This window comes from Aythya ferina (genome assembly GCF_964211825.1).
Source record: "Aythya ferina genome assembly, chromosome: 22".
Lineage (NCBI taxonomy): Eukaryota > Metazoa > Chordata > Aves > Anseriformes > Anatidae > Aythya > Aythya ferina.
In genome coordinates this window covers 1,671,907-1,689,991 of record NC_140320.1, presented here as the reverse complement: position 1 = coordinate 1,689,991, position 18,085 = coordinate 1,671,907, and the positions used below count along the sequence as shown (strand labels likewise).

Sequence of the window (18,085 nt, the reverse complement as noted above, 5' to 3'; positions counted from 1 at the left end):
GCAGGTGGGTACAGGAGCCCAGGACAAGCACTTGGGCTGCAGCAGGAGAGCACCACTTGCTGTTGCTGATACCATCACCAGCGGGGCTGCAACGGTTTCGGAGCAGAAAACATTTATTCTGCATGAGTCCTGGGAGCAACCTTAGCGTCAGTGTTTATGCAGAAACTGTGACTGCTGCGCTAGCTTGATCTGAGCAGAAATGAATCAGAAATGAAATCTCTAAGGATATGCATTGCTGGTTTGACGGTCAGTTGATGCCAGGGGACTTGGAAGCAGGACTGAAAGCATTTCCCCCTTTATTGCTTTCGGCACACAGACAGCGAACCTGACAGCCTCCTGTGTTCTCGTGATAGCTTATCCGTATCAGACACCTACGTGCTTTTTTTGTTCTTTTTTATAACCTGTCAGCAGAGAGATGACTGCTCGAGTTTCCTCACTTTCCCACCCCCTGCCCCAAGAAGCCCAACTCCCCTTATCAGTGAATCATTCTCGCGCAGGTAGAAGCCCCTGCAGCCAGCTTAGCCTGGGAAACACTCGCACGGAGTAGGCAGTGATTCAGAGCAGACTGGGGCAGGAAACTGTGCTTAACCAAGGAACTATGCAGGTGTCTCAACAGGCTATCGATAAGTGATTTTCTGGTTCCCTAATCTGCTCAGGCATCGCCCTGACAGTGTCACGGACTGTTGCGCAGGTACACTAGAGGAGTGCGTTTGGAGGAGCCTGCTTAATGATACAGAAAACAAGACAATTATTTTAAACTGTACTGAGCACCTTAAAGGCAGGACAGATTTATTCTGTTTTAAAAACTCAGGTCTCCATTCTGGTTAGAGATGCAAGCGTGTTTCAGCACCAAGCCAAGCACGTCCTTGGAGCAGGGCAGCGCATCCACTGCACCCTTATTTTTCACACCAGAGGTCACCAGCTGACCTGGTCCCCAGCTTTGGGGGACCTGCAATGCTGGCACTGGCTGCATTTCCCTACGTTTTCACATCCATTATCTGATGGATTCATTTTTCATTCAGTCAAGCAAGACACTTCACGAAGAGCTGTGTGCAATCTGTGAAGTGATTCAGATGAATCCATGGGTGTTAGTAATTGCTTTATTTGTCAGACTGGTTAAAGTGTCTGTCTGGGGTCCATCAGCTCCAGTGACACCATCACAGGAGCCCGGGGGTTGTTAACCCTCTGAAACTCCACAAAAGTCAGGCAGAGACTCTGCCTCCATTTGGTTTTGAGCAGGGTTGGTAGGAGATGAGAAATGAGCCATTACTTTACTATGAGGATGGATACAACCAAAATCCGTTCTAACTTCGTTTGGCGTGTCGGCACAATCTGTTCATTTGTGGTATGTAATTAAAAAGCCACAGCAAACTGACAAAATTCCTTTAATTAAAACCCTGTAGGCAGTTTGTCCTCCTCAATGCTTCTGCATTCTCTTAAATGATTTGGGTTTGATTGGTGCAAATGCAGACGTGGGTTTTGTTTGAGATTTTAGGATTTCAGATATTCAGATGTGTTTGGCTGCTGCAGATCAATGTAGTGCCATGCTGCTAAAAGGGATATCACCCAAGAGCAGAACCCTGCTCTGTTCAAACAGATAGAAATATTTTAAGGTCTTTTATATTAGGCTTATTGTAAACAGAGGGATTCTGTCCATACCTGGCGAAATAGAGGGCACAATACAGCTGTATAAAGGGATTCAAACATCGCAAAGTACAGCGTGATACAACCTTGTCCTTGGACAAGGTTTCCCATATTGTCTGGCTGAAGAATATCCTGTCTGCCCATATGAAGCATTGCTGCATGAATCTCTCTTTTGCTGAGCCCCAAGACCCAAAGCTGCTCACGAAATTTCAAGTTGTACGTGCTCCTGAGCAGTGGTGACCCAGAAGAAACGCATTTTTGTCAGCAGGGGCTGGTTCTGCTGCTCGCTGGATGCAGCGTTGCTCAGCTGGAATTTGCTTCCAGTAGTCACAGTTTCATGCAGGTGGGCTGGGTGGTGGGCTTTCCTCCCTGGTTTCCAAGACAGCAGCCCTGGGGAGTGATCAGTGCAGCCTCTCAGGGCTGCAGGAACCTTCCCCTCTGCCTGGAGCGGCCCAGGCTGCCTCGCAGAGCGTGGCCCTATGAGCCGAGCAGTGTGCTCTTACCAGCAGAGCTCCTCTGTGTTAGTTAAACTGCTCTGAAATCACGCCTACAACAACGGCACTTCTGTTGGGGAGGCTGGAGCTTTTTTGTTTCACCCTTGTGCTTTCAGTGGGCCTCAAGAAGAGCTGTCTGTCGGGCTTCGCTTTCCTTCCCAACCCAGCCCCTGCTCAGCCTCTGCTCCCAGGTGCCTGCAGCCCAGCCGTGCCACCCCTCCTGCCCTTAGCAGAGGGGCAGCTGCCTGGGCTGCTCTGGTTTTCACTCCTTAGTGGCATCAGCTGGCTTGGACACGGTGACTTGTTTCACCAGCAGAGCTGAGACCACGCAACGTTGAGTGGGAAACGGAGCTGAAGGTGTAGAGGGGTGGCTGCAGAGCTGCGTTCTTGTCCCTTTGTAGACTTCATGTATTCATTCTGCAGGAGGGAAACTGCAGCTCTTCAGATCAGCCACCTTGTTTTTCTATTAAATAAAACCAAGACAGCAATTCAGTTATCTTGCAATAACTTGGAAAGACCGAGGGAGGTAACGCTGCTCTGGGCTGGGCTGCCCCACGTGCAGCAGGGCTGCAGGAAGGGCAGGAGTGATGGAAGGTGTGCTGGAAGGGCAGGCTGCGGCACCCGGAGCTGGGCATCCTCTAAGTTCAGATACTGTCAGTCACTCATTTGCTCTGGAGGAGCCTAAGGCTACTAGAATGGAAGCCAGTAACAAAGCACTTCTTTCTGCTTAGAGACTACAGACCGTGTTTGTCAACGTGGAAGAGATGACAGGTTTTGCTAGCTTAGCCTCGTTCCTTTTGCACAGATGCACAATACAGGTGCTGCCCAGCAGCCTGTGTACAGTGACAGTGCTTTAGTGAAGTGCCACCTGAAGCTGCATTTTTGGTAAATGTATCTTTGTGCTAAATTCTTCCATTTCAGCTGTTGTGTCATTTCTGCACTGGACAGGTATTAGAACAAAAGCAAACTCTCAATTTAGTATCAGACCTTGGAAAATCTGTTTCTGTAAATAATTTATATTAATGTTGCTACTGTTTTTACATGCTCTGTAAAATGCGTTCTGCTTGGCCTGAAGTGGTTTCTTTATTTTGTTGTGCAGTGTCAAAAAAACACGGCAAGCTCATCACCTTCCTTCGTTCCTTCATGAAGTCACGACCAACCAAGCATAAACTGAGGCAGCGCGGGATCCTGAAGGAAAGGGTGTTTGGATGTGACTTGGGAGAGCATCTTCTCAACTCTGGACATGATGGTAAGGAACAACCCATTTTTGAGTTCTTCCTCTGTTGGGAATCTTACTAAAGAGGGATCATATCTAGCAAAAGAGTAGTTGATGCCAGCAGAGAAATGTGTAATGAGAATCTGTGGCTGAAAGATGAACTGAGACTGATGCTAAAAAGAAGCAAGCATCAGGGTTTGACATAGGAGCACTGAAGGTGAGTTCTAAACCTCTTGGAGTCTTCAAATATTTGTTGACAGGGAAATAAACTTCATTATTGTGTCAGTGAATAAGTAACTGCTATGTTAAATCCATACATTTCTCTCCAGCTCACTGTTTTTGTTTGATTCTATCACAGTCCACAGTGTAGATTGTTTACCTACCCTTCCTCTTGGTTTCAGAAAATGTACAGGAGTTAACTGGATATTATTTGTCATAGCTGTATTTTCTCTGTCTTTTACGGTGACTTCCCTACAGGTCTTCTCTGCCACTTCCACCTTCCCATCAGCACTTTAGGGATGCAGCAGAGATGAGCTCTCCATTCCAAGAAAAAATTACACAATTTTTACTACTCTTCCTTTGATGAACTTGTTTCATGTGTTCTTTCCTACCATCTCACTGGGACATCTCCAATCTAGGCTGTGAAATCAGGGAGGTACCTGCACTGTTGAGTATCAAACAGAGGACACAAACTCTTCCACAGTTCACTCGCTGAGGTCGTTCCCACAGATGGCTCGTGCTGAGGGTTTTTTAGGAAGGCAGCGTGGAGCAGCAATGGGCCACAGCCAGTTTGCCCAGGAGTTAGAGCCATCAGGAAATCAGTGATGGGTATAGCATCACTGTCTGGCTATGTCAGTTAGTTGATCTGTTTCATATTTTTGCTTCTTGCCTAATGCAGTAGATATTGGGCCATTTCTCATATCTGCATAGACCTCATCTGCCAGCATTCTGAACCTGATGTCTCCCAGCTTTTGTGTGGAGCTCAAGGAGAAGTAAAGTGACATGTAGGGTAGGAAAGAAATTTCTCTGTTAAATTTGTTACCAGAGGTACTTTAGGTTCCTTGTTCATATGAGTGCCTTTCGGAAAAGGGATGGTAAAGGGTGAGGAGCTGTTCTGTGCACTTCTTTCCAATGGATTCAATTGGTAACAGCAATGTGTACTCCCTTGCCTGACATGAAGTATTTTACTACCGGTTGGTGAATAATATGAGCTTGTTCTTAAGAAATCACGGCTGTGGCAAGGCTCATTGGCTTGTTAATTGGAACCAGTAGAGATCTTTATTGCTGGGGCTTGAAAAGCATCAGAGAGCCAGAAACTGCATGGTTTGAAGGCAGAAACGTACAGTAAACCATGTAAGAACTGCATCAGGAGTGGGTAATTTACACCACTGGGTAGCAATAGAGCTGGTTTTATATTCATGCTGTGGGAGCAATCTTGGAGGGCAGGAGACATGCCAGCAGTGAGCTCATTAATGGGAAGGAGAGAGTTCTTTTTGATCCTTAGCCCTCCTCCTGTCCATTTTAGTTAGACATAAGTCAGCAATAATTAAAGCTCTTCTTTGCTCTCTGCACTGACTTTTTTGCCTGGTTTTAAGGGGTATGCATTTTATTTAGCAGTAAAAGACTCACCCTGAGCTGAACTAAACTGTCCTAATGACACTAGAGGCTCCTGTGTGGCAGTCTCTAGGAGGTCATTCCTTGTCCTGGTCCCTCCTCTGCCATCACGTGCAGCTGAGTGATTGTGACTGAGCTGTGCTAATGAGGTCTCTTCATCTGAGAAGTTAGCAGTTGCTTTCAACCTCGATTTAATAACTCTTTCCTAACTCCCCGGAGTGAAGCAGATCCAATTTGAATGTTGCTAACAGGGGCATGTCTCCATTTCACACAGCAGGATTGTTTTTTTCTGTGTGATTCAGCTCTCTGACCTGTATTCCAAGTGATGTAATCCCCGGGATTGGTTTTGTGGAGACGTTTCTGGGTTCCTGTGAACCAAGCTCTGTGCATGCACAGCACTTTAAGATTCCCTCATTCTGTAGCATTAAGGTTCCTCAGTCACGGAGCCAAGTGCAATGCTCCACGTTAAGTGAGAGAGAGCAGCGATGCAGTCCTGTTTCTTCACCTCATAAACAAGTATTTTTATAGGAGCACATAGTACTTTTGCTGAAGTCTGTGCGTGATACCTACTGGTAATGCTTTGGGATTACAACTATAAAAGATCTCAGTTCAGAAATACAGAAAGAACCCAAGGCATTTATAGATGGATTTAGATTAATGGTAGTTTTGGTGTGCTGCTGCCCAGCATCCAAAAGATTTAGCAGGACTGAAGGAGAAAATAACACTGTCCACAGTTTTGAAATGGGTGACTAGGCATTTGTGTGCTCTGCATTAATGCACCACTGAGCCAAACTGGAGTTATGTTAATTATTTTATTAGTTATCATTGTTGGGAAGTTGACAAAACCTAACTTCCCAAGAATTCCCTGTGAAACAACAGGAGCCATCCCCGTTTTGAAATCATGACCATCTGAAACTTTGCTGAACTGGGCTTGTCCTTCAGGTAGGCAATGATGAGAGAGGAAAAGACAGAAAATAAAAGGAATATGGAAGCATGAAAACTGAAGTGGGTTTAACATTTTTTAATAAACACTGAGCTGAGGCAGCGGGCTCAGATGGCTTAGCTAGGAGAGCATAGAGTTGGTCGCATGTCTGTGTACCCAGAAGGGAATGTACAAACACAAGGAAAGGTTTTACCTCCTGCAGCACATTGTCTTTCTGTGAGCTCAGCAAGTATCACTCTCATTCTGCACCAGTTGTGCTCCCGTCAGAAGGGGAGTACCAAGGTGTGAGATGTACAGGAGGAAAGAGATGTAGAAATGAGACCAAGAGCCCAGGTGATGCCATCCTGCAGAGCTCCATATGCATGCTGTACATTCAGCATGCTCTTGGATCCAAACCAGCAAAGCATTTATCTTCGTTTACCTGATTTTTTGAGATCAGTCTTGCACTGGGGCCGAGCGCTGTCTTTTCTGCAAGATGCCTGTCAGGCTGGCGTGACAGAACTTGCGTCTGCTGAACTTCAGGACATAATACCTCTGTTTACTGGAGTTTCTCCTTAGGGGAGGGTGTCTAGGTATGATGGGATGAGTGGAGCAAGCAGGCTGTTGCTGCTACTGCCTCTTCATTTTTGATGAGGGTGCAATTTGTCATTTTTTAATTGTGGTATACAGACCTGAGAAGTAACGCTATAAACAGGTATAGGGAGGGAAGAAAGGATTTTAACAAGTGTTTACAATAACAACAGTAGGGATGAGTACTGCACCTGAAGATCTTTCTGTATGATGGGTGATTCATGGTGGGGATTGCAGTGATTATTGAGCTGGCAGCTGTCGACAGGCAGTGTCCTGGGTTTGGAGTTTGGTTGCTTTTTTCAATGGCAGTTTGTAGTGTGCCGACACTTTGAGCCCTCCGCACAATGACGGGGCCCTTCTGTAGGAGTTGCACCTCCATATGGTGTGGAACAGGCCTTTCCCAGAGGCCCTTGTAGACCCGACAGCAGTGATGGGAAGGAAGAATCATTGTCCTGTTTCTTAGATGAGGATTTGAGTCATGGGCACATCACAGGATGATCTTTCAAAATCATTTGTGTTCTAAGCTGCTTTTGAGAATGGCCATTAGGAGCCCCAGTAAGTCACACTGGAAGGTGATGGGATTTGGGGCCCTACTTTGCCAAGAGTGAAGGAGGAAGGTTGGCTTGTTGTCGTTGGATGTGATTACTCAGGGCACCCCGAGCAGTGCATGTACCAGACCTCTCTGACTTAAGACTGTTGTTCTGGTTGCTGGAGATTGGATAACCCCGGCCTTCACCAAGTCAGGGAACCAAGCAGTCTCAGGTTTTATAGAGAGTGGACAAAGTGTTCAGAGCTGGAATCCGGGCTGGGCACACACAGCCCTGTGCTCTGGTCACCGGCCCGGCTGTGTGTCGGTGCGTTGTTCTCACCGAGCGTAACAGCCAGCTGCCCTCTTCCTGCCACGTGTAAGTAACACATTTGGGGCTGGTACGTGGAGGAGTAAAACCAGTTTTGATGTGAGGGATTTCTGACTTCTCCGTTGGGTCTAAATCTAGCAAAGGCTGTGGTGATACAGCCGTCAGGCATGTTGGTTTGCACAACACCTAGCAGTCGCCCAACGCAGCCTGCCTTCAGAGGCCTGTCTCCATTTAATTTTAGTGCGTTATTCATTTGTTGGCTCCTTCTGGGTTATGAATACTCATCTGCCAATGAAGCGTAGTTTGGAAGTGAACCAAGCTCAACAGGGAGTAGCTGTTTCTTCATGATCCTGCGAAGTTCCCAGGTGGTTTGGTGCCGCTGACACCTGCCATGCTGGTTGGCTTTGCGGAGCTGCAAGATGCAGCCAGTTCAACATAATCCCTGACGAGTAGAGAGGCCCTGTTCCCTTTGTCGGTAGGTAGACTTTTTTCCCCCTAATGTTTTCTCTTAAAGGAAATCAAATAGAACTTGAATTTAGCCTGACCCCAATTAGACAGAATTGTGCATGCAGAGGATGTGTTTGTTTAGTGTGGGAGCTGGTTAAATGCTGCACTGCAGCATCTGTACCATGTCCTCATTTGTGCCTCAGAACGTTTCAAAACATGGCTCTCCACAACTCCTGAATTTAAGACCAACGTAGGAGTCGGCAGCAAGGTGGTTAGCACAAACTTTGTGCACAGCTGCCCGGAGAGGCCGGTGGATTAGGAGGCTGTGCGGGTTCCTGGCTGTCACTGACAGCATGTCACCAAGGTTATGGCATTCAGCTCCTTCCCTCGTTTTTATCCAGGTGAAAAGTAAAAATAACACCCAGCATTTTGAAATACATGGCTAGGAAGTCCTTGTGTAAATGTCTGATTAGAATCAAGTCAAGTGCTGTCTTGTTACATCATTTTATAGTAGATTGGTGCTAAAGCCACGTGTTTCACCCAGACTGTTCCCTTTCAGCCTTCTGTCTCCTGTGCTTTAGCCTCTTGCACAGACAAAAGGGGGCAGGAAACCTGCCTGGAGGTTGCCCACAATGTACAGTTGATAAATCCATCTTTCGGTGCCAGTCCTCTGCAAGCCCCTTAGGTTCGTTGGAGTGATGAATTGTTTCACGCGAGGGATTGGGCTGGATTCAGCAGTGCTGGGAGCAGGGAAGCTGTGCAGATCTGGCACTGCGGTGGTGTCGGTTCCTCTGCCTTCAGGAGATTGCAGAGAGGTAGGGGATGGTGAGTCGAGGTCAGTGAACCAGAGGAGAGTTTCATTGCTCTTTTGGGAATGTGAGCCATGAGTTGCAGTAGCTGAGGAATTACTTTCCAGTGTGCTTTATATCCAAATGCTGCTGGGGATAAGTGCTGGAATTGCTTGGACTGCAGGAGATGAGGTGCAAATACTGGCAGCTATTCTGTGCTGAAAATGTACCTGTACCTGGCACTTGATAAAATATGAGTGTTTCTCTCTTGGTGGTTAGAGTGGAGTACAGGCTAACCCTGGTGTGCCCTAAAACAGCGTAGAGGTGTTCCTCATGGCATAAGTCATATAACATGGCCAGCTGTATTAACAGAGGGTTTTGTAGACTAAAAGCAAATGGTATTTTTTGTACCTCTTTATGTATGTGTTGTGTTGATACATCTTTATGCATTTGTTGTCTTGATACTTCATCAGTTTCCATAACTGGAAAAGGTGGATTTAGAAATGGCAGTAATTTTTATTCAATGAGTTCCCCATATCAAAGGATCTGTAGCTCCCCTTTGAGTTAGTCAGAACTCTTCTGGAAAATACTGACTGGTGATCAACAGGGAGATACAGTACTGCTGTTCTTGCTGAAAAAGTGAATGTCTTCAAAAGACAAGGTTTCCTAACATAGCTGATTCTTGCTTTCTATTCCTCCTATTACTCCCCAATTCTCCAAAATTGTTATCAGTTATGTATGACAAGTTGGGTAGGATTAAAGGAAGAATACAATGAAAACCAAGACTTTTCAAAACAGTATGCAAGATCAAATTAAAGCAGAGACACAGTCCTGTTATGTACTGAGCACTGGCAACAACTGCATAGAGTGGATGGCTTTATTCCCTTATGCTGGTCATTGCGCTCCTCAGATAAGCTTCTTAAGAGCACCTTGGGACTTGAGGTGACATCACAGTTTGTTCTGGGTCCTCTGGTCTTACCTTCAAGTAATCCCCTGGCTGCCACTGGGTGATACATTTGCCTTTGATACTAATTTATTGCAGATTTGAGTATAGGAAGAACAGTGTTACCAGAACAGAGTAACCCAAGGAATGAGATCTTGGGCAGCATCTTGGCAGGGATCTGTAAAAGTCTGGTTCCCCTTAGCTCCAGGATAAGCTTTGTAATCTATATGTCATCTCTTTTGGTTCCTCATATTAATGTGAGGAGTCCCTTTTACTAGCTCATAATCTTAATTATAATAAAAGTCTGGCTGGATGGATTTGGATCTTTGCCATCTGTGAAGGAAGTCTTGATTTGGAATTCAGGACAGCTGAGTCTTATATATTTATTAATTTTTTCTTGATGTTTTAACTCTTTGGGGGTAAATTAGCTGGTGACCACTCTCTTGCTGTTTGAGGATGAAATTGAATATTAACAACAAGAAGTAAAACTTTGCTAAAAGGTAGAAAGCTATAAATATTTATAAATGTATTATTCTTTTTCCTTCCTCTCTCGAAGTACTGTTTTTAAACATAAACACAAGACAGCCCCTGAAATCCAGGAACTTCCAGTTTATGCTCGCAAGGCTCAGATGAATGTCTGCTCATGATGTCATTTGTAGAGAATTGTTTTCCTTCAAGATTTTAGCTTCACAAAGCCTTCTTAGCATTTGTCGGGTTCCCATCAGAAATAGATACTCAAGCTTGACGTGGGCTCGCTGCAATTCAAATAGCAAATAGTCGTGGGGCAGCAGAGAGATCTTGGAGTGCAGTTCCCCAGGGCTGCTTGGAACTGTTAGGACTTGAATGCTGGCAACCACATCAATAGGTTTGTTTAAGCAATAACTTCTTGTTCTTACACAAAGATTAATTGAAGTGCTGCACAAAAAAGGTAGGTTGTGTGTGTTAAACATAACATTTAGATCAGAATTATTAAATTGGCCACAGTCATTACAACAGGCTGAGGAGAATGTTGGCTGTGACTGAGGCTGAAGGTTTATATTAGATACATAAATTCTGTGAATGAACCCTTAGGCATTTTTGTACTCTTAATAGGTAGAGTATCCAAGCTGAAAAGTTTGAATGTGAACTAAAAGTTTCAGACCTCCAGGTAGGTTCTATGGCATCATGCTTTTACTCCTCAGTTACACCTTTTTACTCTCTCAGTTTTTAAGCATTTACATGTCCGAAGGAGTTTTCATGCTTAGGACATAAATCTGATTTGAAGGATTTGTATTCATGTCCTTTTCTGCCAAGATAGTTCTTGTGTGACTTTGGGCAAGTTCCTTCAAATAGGATCCATCTCCTTCCTTTACCCTAAAATACGTGTAAGAAGAAAATAGCGGATCCTGAGTTCCTTGTTGGCACAGCAGGAAAAATAATGCATGCTTACTTACCTGATACATTTTGTAATGCCCTCAGATATCTGGGGGAGAAAAGAGCCATAAGTAAAGCACGTGCCATATGCAGAATTGCTATCCAGAGCTACAGCTCAGAAATAGAATCATTAATGTTGGAAAAGACCTCCAAGATCAACTAGTCCAACCATGCAGTTGGTTGCATCTTGTGTTTCCTGACAAACCTACCTAATAATGCAAGTATTGATGAATCTGGAAATCTTCCTGTTCTACCTAGTTAAATAGTATTTGTACAGTACAATCCTATTGAGAAAACTGAAGGTAATTGTAGAGTACACAGCTGCTCAGAAAAGAGCAGATTCTTGAAGAAATGTCTTTAGTTAACATGAAATTGTAGCAGCTCTGCCAGTGGCTGTGAATGAACTCGGAAGACAGCAATTCATAGATAGGGAGGCCGTGAGTTTCCATCAGTGAACTTTTTTCAGTACTTGAAACTTTAAAAATTGGTTATATGCTTCATGCCATAGGGATATAGTAAACTTTTTCTCCTCCCCAGATGATTCCTTTTGTGCTTGAGGAATCATTAGATGCATACTCTTAGTGATTTGACTTGTATGTTAGATCCCAAACTGGCCATATCTGTTTCTTATGAACCTTTATTGTTTTCTGCTTGTTTTATGTTATGCAGTGACATACCAAAATACTGTCCTGTCTCTTGCATCTGAGTCCATGTTTGTTTCAGCTCTGCACACAGTCGATGTATGAACTTGAAAAAAATGGTTGTGAAATTGCATTCTGGGGCAGTAATTCAGTGGGGCTGTTGTGACTTGACAGCCCCTTCGAGCTTACTGGTAATATCAGCCATACCCTTCAATTTATCCTGCTGGCGACTACTTCGTTTTGCTACCCTGTTTTCAGGTGATTAGCTATATATTGAAACTTGTTAGCCTCAGACATGCCAAAACCAGTTTCCTTTCAGTGTTTCACAATTTATAGTGTTGGTTTTTTTTTGTTTTTTTTTTTAAATCAAAATCCATCTCCAAAGGCCTTGGGCATTCAACTTGAAGAGCTAAGCTGTAGTCAGAGCTGTGCGAGCTTAGGGACATGGTCTAGTGGGTGATATTGGTCATAGGGGGATGGTTGGACCAGATGGTCTTGGAGGGCTTTTCCAACCTTATGATTCTGTGATGGGAGCCGGGTGCTCCTGAGCTCAAACCCTATCTCTCATGCACAGTTCATGGCCTTGGCGATCTTGCTGGGTGTCTGCTTCCATCTCCATGTTGTGAAATTAAACTTAACAGTCCGGATCTGCCCCGAGGTGCCACAAGGGTAAACTTGTAATGTTTGTGAGGTACTTGGAAGGTTAAGGGCATATAAACATTAGACAGTGGTTATTCAGGTGTTACCACAGGTCAGCACGTGAGACCCACAGCCTGGTGAGTGCCTGGAGGAAATAACTCCATTGTTCTCCAGGTATCTCCTAGATTTATTTTGTTCCTTAGTTGGGTTTGCATAATTTCACAGATCTAAACATGTTAGGTGTTTTGGAAACCAAAAGGTGCCGAAGTGACTCGAGCCCTTCTGTAAATCATGAAAAGCCTGTGTGGTTCAGGTGCCTCAGCATTTCTTCAGACCTTGCAGGCTGTGCCTCTGCGAGAAACCCCTGTAACGTAAAGGACGGGTCCAGCAGCCTGGACAAACAGCAATAATTGTCCCAAACTGCGGATGAGTGCCAATAGTTCTAAGATATTTTGGGCAAATGTCCAAACATAACAGGCAGTGTTATTGCTTCACCATCTGCCCTCTGAATTGCTGGAACTCAAGATTATTGGGTATGGGGTTAGCATTACAAAGAGGTATGTGGGGTCCCCATGGAGAATGACTTGTTTGGGGGGAAGTAGTTGCAAAAAGGGAGAACTGAGAAGGCAATACAAGCTTTTGCAGTAAAGAAAAGAGACAATCTCTCAGTCCCCTCCCTTTTTACCCTGCCCGCAGCTGTGAGAGGAGAAATTCTTTATGCCTGAGTGACCCAGAGGACAGCAGGGAGTTGAAAATTAATTTGCATTTCGAAACACTACAGCTGTAGGGAGAACAAACATGAGAAAAAATGTTGCACTACATGCAGGAATTGCTTGTGCTCTTAGCCCTCTCTGCTCTTACCAAGGTGGATACCTTTTTCAGTCTTAACTTACTGTGGTACATGTAATTGAGCTATACGGAAAGCACTAGCACAGCCTACATATGAATGTATTAGTAGTATATTTATTCCATTTAATGGATGTGATGCATTTCTGTATTAAAAACAAAAATACAACCCCAGTTGTTATCCCCACTTGGGTGGATACAACCTGGGAGATGGACGTACAATATAAAGGTTCTTCTCTTTGATACAAAAGCACTAAGAGTAAGCATGGTTTATGCCACTGCAGTGCTCAAGTGCAAAAATGCCCTGGCACAGACATACCCGCAGCACTGAGAGTGTTGCTGATGTTACAGGACTTAAAAAGCGTGGTGAACTGCCTTCCTAGCCTGATGCAGCACCACGGGATTTATGTTTCTTAGGCTTGAACCTTGCACTTTGTTTGTGCACAGTTCTTGGCTAAGCTACCATAAATAAAGAGTCCAGCACTGGAGGCTTGATTACACAGTTGGGCGCTGCATGGTACCTGCATGGAAACTGACTCATGCTTTATGGCTGCCTCTTCTGTTATCATGAGTTACAGTACAAAAGTCATAATTTCAAATAAGAGCACTGCACATTATCAGGAAATAGTGCAGCTTGTGGTAGCTGGTTTGGACTTTACCCAGCTCTTCAACAGTATAAATCATTTTAATGTGGGTCACACTTCTTGAAAATCAGGAAGAGAGCATCTCAAAGGAAGTTCACTCTTTGGTCTTGTTCTTTTCTCTTAATCCTGCTGACTCAAATTTAAGGACACAGATTTAGGAAGGAGCCAAAAGTCCTGAGAAGAGAATCTTTCCAAGCCAGTTGTTGTTTTTCTGAACATGCAGGGCATGGTGGGGTCCGCGTGCTTATAAAATGGCACGTGCAGGTGATTCCCTGGGTGGCAGAGAGCCTTCCTGCAGAGGGTGTTCCTTACAGGACAGGGCAAGAAAACAAAGTCCGTAACCTCTCTGTCTCGTGCTGTTTTACAAGAATTTCCTGCGTAGCTTTCACTGTAAGGCGGAGGGAGGAGTTCCAGAACGGAGCAGTTTGAAGTGAGGTTCTGAGAAAAGTTACAGTCTGAATTATTAGAGTTTTTTACTGTATTTTTTTAAGGAAATTCTTGGAAGTTTCTTTGAAAAATTGAGCTAAGAATAGGAGGAAGAATGATTGGGGTAAAAGCAACAGTACTTCCTTGGATGAGGATATTCATTGTTAGGTTCTTACGTAACTGTGTTTATATGGTAAGGGAGACAGGATTTGTTTGGCTAATTCCAGGTGTCTAGAAGTTGTCCAAGTCTCAGCTAGTCACAAAGTTCTAAGAAATGGGCACATCCCTAAAACAATCCACACCATCCTGTTATTGCACCACACGTTCCTGGGGCACGCTGTCTTCTTCAGGTACCTGATTTTCCTCACTGTTTATAGAGGCAGCCTGGACGTAAGCTGTCTCCCACCTCAGCTTCATCTTTGTAGCTGATTCTTTAAATTTATATTCGTGTGGCTCGAAATGTAGCCTGTAACCTGCTGTTGCATTTCTGCTCTCGGTTCTATTCTTTCTCATATTCTTCCTAATTATCATTACGGGTACTTGATATTCATGGCTATTTCTTTTGCTTACGTGGTTTGGTGTGGCGCTCAGGACAGTTTATTTTGTGCTCCTGTTGTGCAGCAGGTTCAGCTTTCCGCATTTGTTTGCTATGTGTGGAATTCAGCTGAGCAGCTGCATTTCAGCATGCTGTGGTCCATTAACCAGTCGAAAGGCCTGGCTTATGTGGCAGTTCACCTTATTACTGTAATATTGTGAAAACGACGCTGCTAGAGGGGAGCTTGATGGGAGGCCTCATTCCCCAGCCTGAACAAATAGTGCTGATTCCAGTAACGTACTTTAAAAAAATTAAAAAAAATAAAAAATAAAAAAAGCCTCCCAAAACCCGGGGAGGGACCATTACAAAAGATTAAAAGGGAAAAAAATAAAAGCAAGATGATAGGAGAGGAAATGTGACTGATTTCAAGATGAAGCAAAATGGTCTTCAGAATGAAAACCATAAAACTTCTGCTTCCTCTTAATGGGAAAGAATTAACCAGTTAACAAGCCCTAGGAGATGCAATAAACCTTTCAAACCAGCTGAGAGATACTCAGGAGCAAGTTGAAAAAATTGCTTTAGCTGCAATGGTGATCAGATGTGCCAGGGTCCACTTTGTTGACGCATCCACATCTCCAGCCTGGCACTACCTGCTGTCTGAGATGGGGAAGGGGAGGGGGTGAGAGATGGGAAGGAGGTGATGGATTTTGGAATGGGAGATGTGTACGGTGCTCGGATTCTCATGAAGAGGTAGGTGTTCAAAAGTGGCAGCTGCCAGTGGATTTTAGCAGGCTGCAGCTGAGTCTGTGACTTTACTGCAGAGAAGTTACCTGGTGCCAGTGGATGAACATGGTATTGCTCAGAACAGGAATAAACCCAACATCCAGTGTTAGTACTTCTGTTATTTGCCTAGGAATGTGGATCTGGAAGGGGCTGTGCTGGGTTTAATAACGACAGACACCAGTTCTGGGCCCACAAGTTTTCTGAGCAGTGGGTTATTGGTGACTGGAGGAATATAACGTGCAAGGTGCCCTGCCCTTGTGCTGGTCTTTCCTCAAGTGGCCTGCTTGTAGCAGTTGTCAGAAATGGGGTGCTGAGCATAGTGGACCTTCACAGCTGTTACTACAAACCACCTGGGTCACCAACTCTGGTCGTTAGAATTGCAGGAAAATCTAGAAATTGACTAATATTAATAGGATTATAGTGTAGATGCTACAGCGTATGAGAAGAAATCCCTGCTGGTTTCCCCGTGGGATGCGGCTGTGACATAGCTTTCTGATTCAAATCTGGTGACTGGTTTGGGATCCAGAAGCCAAAGTCAGGACCTGAACACCAGTAAGTTCACCTCCATGGCAGGGGACACAGGTTTACGTAAAGGTAGCTGTAGGTACCTGGAAAAGTCACAACCGTAGGTGGTGGTCTTGGTGCACTTCACAATCACGATCCGAAGCTTTAGCCTGTGCTGTCACCCTGCTGTTCCGCGCTGGTGCTAACAGGCGCTGTGCCCTGCATGCGTACATGGAAATGTGTGCTAATGGATGTGTAGCTAAGGGGCTTAGGATTCAAAGGGGAGAGGGAGATTAAACACATTTGTCAGGCGTCATCTTTGTTCAAAAATGAGTAAAATCAAATCACCGTTCCAGCAAAGGGCCTTCAAGTGTAATTATGGCCCTTCTTGTATTTCAGTCACTTCTCCAACCATGCAGCATTCCCCCAAAAATATCTGTGGCGCTGGCATGATATATTTAGCTTAAAGAACAGATCGTCCTGGCAACCAGATTAGGAAATGCATAGAACAAGCCTGCTAGATTTTTTTTCAATGTATATTAATTCTTCTAACTGTGCCCGGGCCCGTCCATGACAGAGGAATGGTTTAGGAAGCACGCTGCTGTTGCTGCAGCCCACTGCTCCCCTCCGTGCTCCCTTGACCTGATTCACGTTGTCACAACAGGTTGCTGCTCAGAAGAACTGGTGCACAAATACCATTCTTACCGTGCTGTTTGTTGACACAGCTAGATAAACCCCAGCAGGATAAGGCCTTGGAAACACGCAGGTTTGTTCCCTGTGGCACAGCCTTCAATTAGGGCACGCAGGCAGGTGTCCTGGCCGTGCTCAGGGTGTGCAGAGAAACGGGGGGGTTCCCCCATGCCACATGTGCATCATCCCTCTCAGACATTAGCAGCCTCCCTGGTAGGAATTAGGTGGGCAGGGAATGTGCTATTACTTGCTTATTTATTTATTTATTTCAGCAGGTGCAGCTGATTTAATGGGGTGCCCATTCAGACTCCAGTATCGACCACTGAAATCTTTGGGCTTTGCAGTCACACATCAGCAGGTCTCGCCACGACACTTTAAAACCTTACCTCCTTGCCTAGTCCTTTGTGACCCTGGCAGTCGAGCTGATTCGGTGCTGAGCCCAGCATCCTCACTTAGCTCTTTGATCACAGATTTGTGACCTCTCACCTTTCTTAATGGGTTGTGGTGGGAAGAGAGATACACGTGGACATCTCATGTAGTCCTGCCCATTTCTCAGAGAAACCAAAAGGTGCATTGCTGTAGTGTGTCTTGCAATCTGGGGTGCTCTCTTTCCTCATGCAAGAAAAGAAAGCACCAACTGTGTCTGCACCTGAAGGCTGTCCTTTGTGTTCACTGCAAGGGGTGGTGCTGTTCTCACCTCCGGTTGTCTGCAGCCATTTATACCTGGGTCGCACTTGCTCCTAACACGGTGGAGCGGTGCAATACGTAGGCAGCCCCTTTTGGCAACTGCTTGAGTATGATGTAATTCCCACCCTATCCAATTCAAGCATTAAAACTTTCTTCTTGAAGAGGTGTTGAATCTTTTTGCGTAAAGGGGTAAGTGTTGTCCTCTAAAAATGTTTTTTGAAACCATATTAGGATTTAGGGCCATCTGTTCCGCCTGCTCTGTTCTCAAGACATTTAGCTTACGGTGTTGTGGATGACTGATGCACATTTTACCAACATGCTCTCCAAATGTGTATTCACTCAGCAGCAAGAAGTTGTTGCTTATCCTGGCTCAGATGCCTAGCTGTGCATGCTGTCTGGCCGATTCCTAATGCCAGCAGTATGCTGCGGCTCCGAGCTCCCAAGGCTGCGAGAGGTGCCTTTCTTCAGAGCGGATGCTGAGGTTTCCTTCTGTAAAAGCCTTTGGCTGCATTAGTGGAAGTTAAAATTTCCATTCCATCTACAGGGGAGAGCAAAAGAAGGTAATCACCTCTGATGGATTTCCTTCCCCCAAAAAGCAGCGCTTGGTTTCCAACACTTTTTCTATGCCATTGCTTGGTGTACAAGGGTTTTGTGTGCCCCAGAGTCTGCACCGTGCTTTGGAAAACCGTGTGAGATGCTGTAAATGCCTAGTGCTAGAGAAACTGGAGTCTGACTGGCTGAGTATTGACTGCCTCTTGGTA

General features: G+C 45.0%; 1 protein-coding gene across 11 annotated transcripts in view; it reads left to right on the top strand.

The window, feature by feature from the left end:
- Positions 1-18,085, top strand: part of ARHGAP32 (Rho GTPase activating protein 32) — a 265,176-nt gene that overhangs the window by 217,710 nt on the left and 29,381 nt on the right. For all 11 annotated transcript variants that reach the window (XM_084495627.1, XM_084495629.1, XM_084495626.1 and 8 more), the window contains one exon: positions 3,238-3,387. In XM_084495627.1, the coding sequence (XP_084351753.1) occupies positions 3,238-3,387 (150 nt within the window). The remainder of the gene's footprint in view (positions 1-3,237; positions 3,388-18,085) is intronic.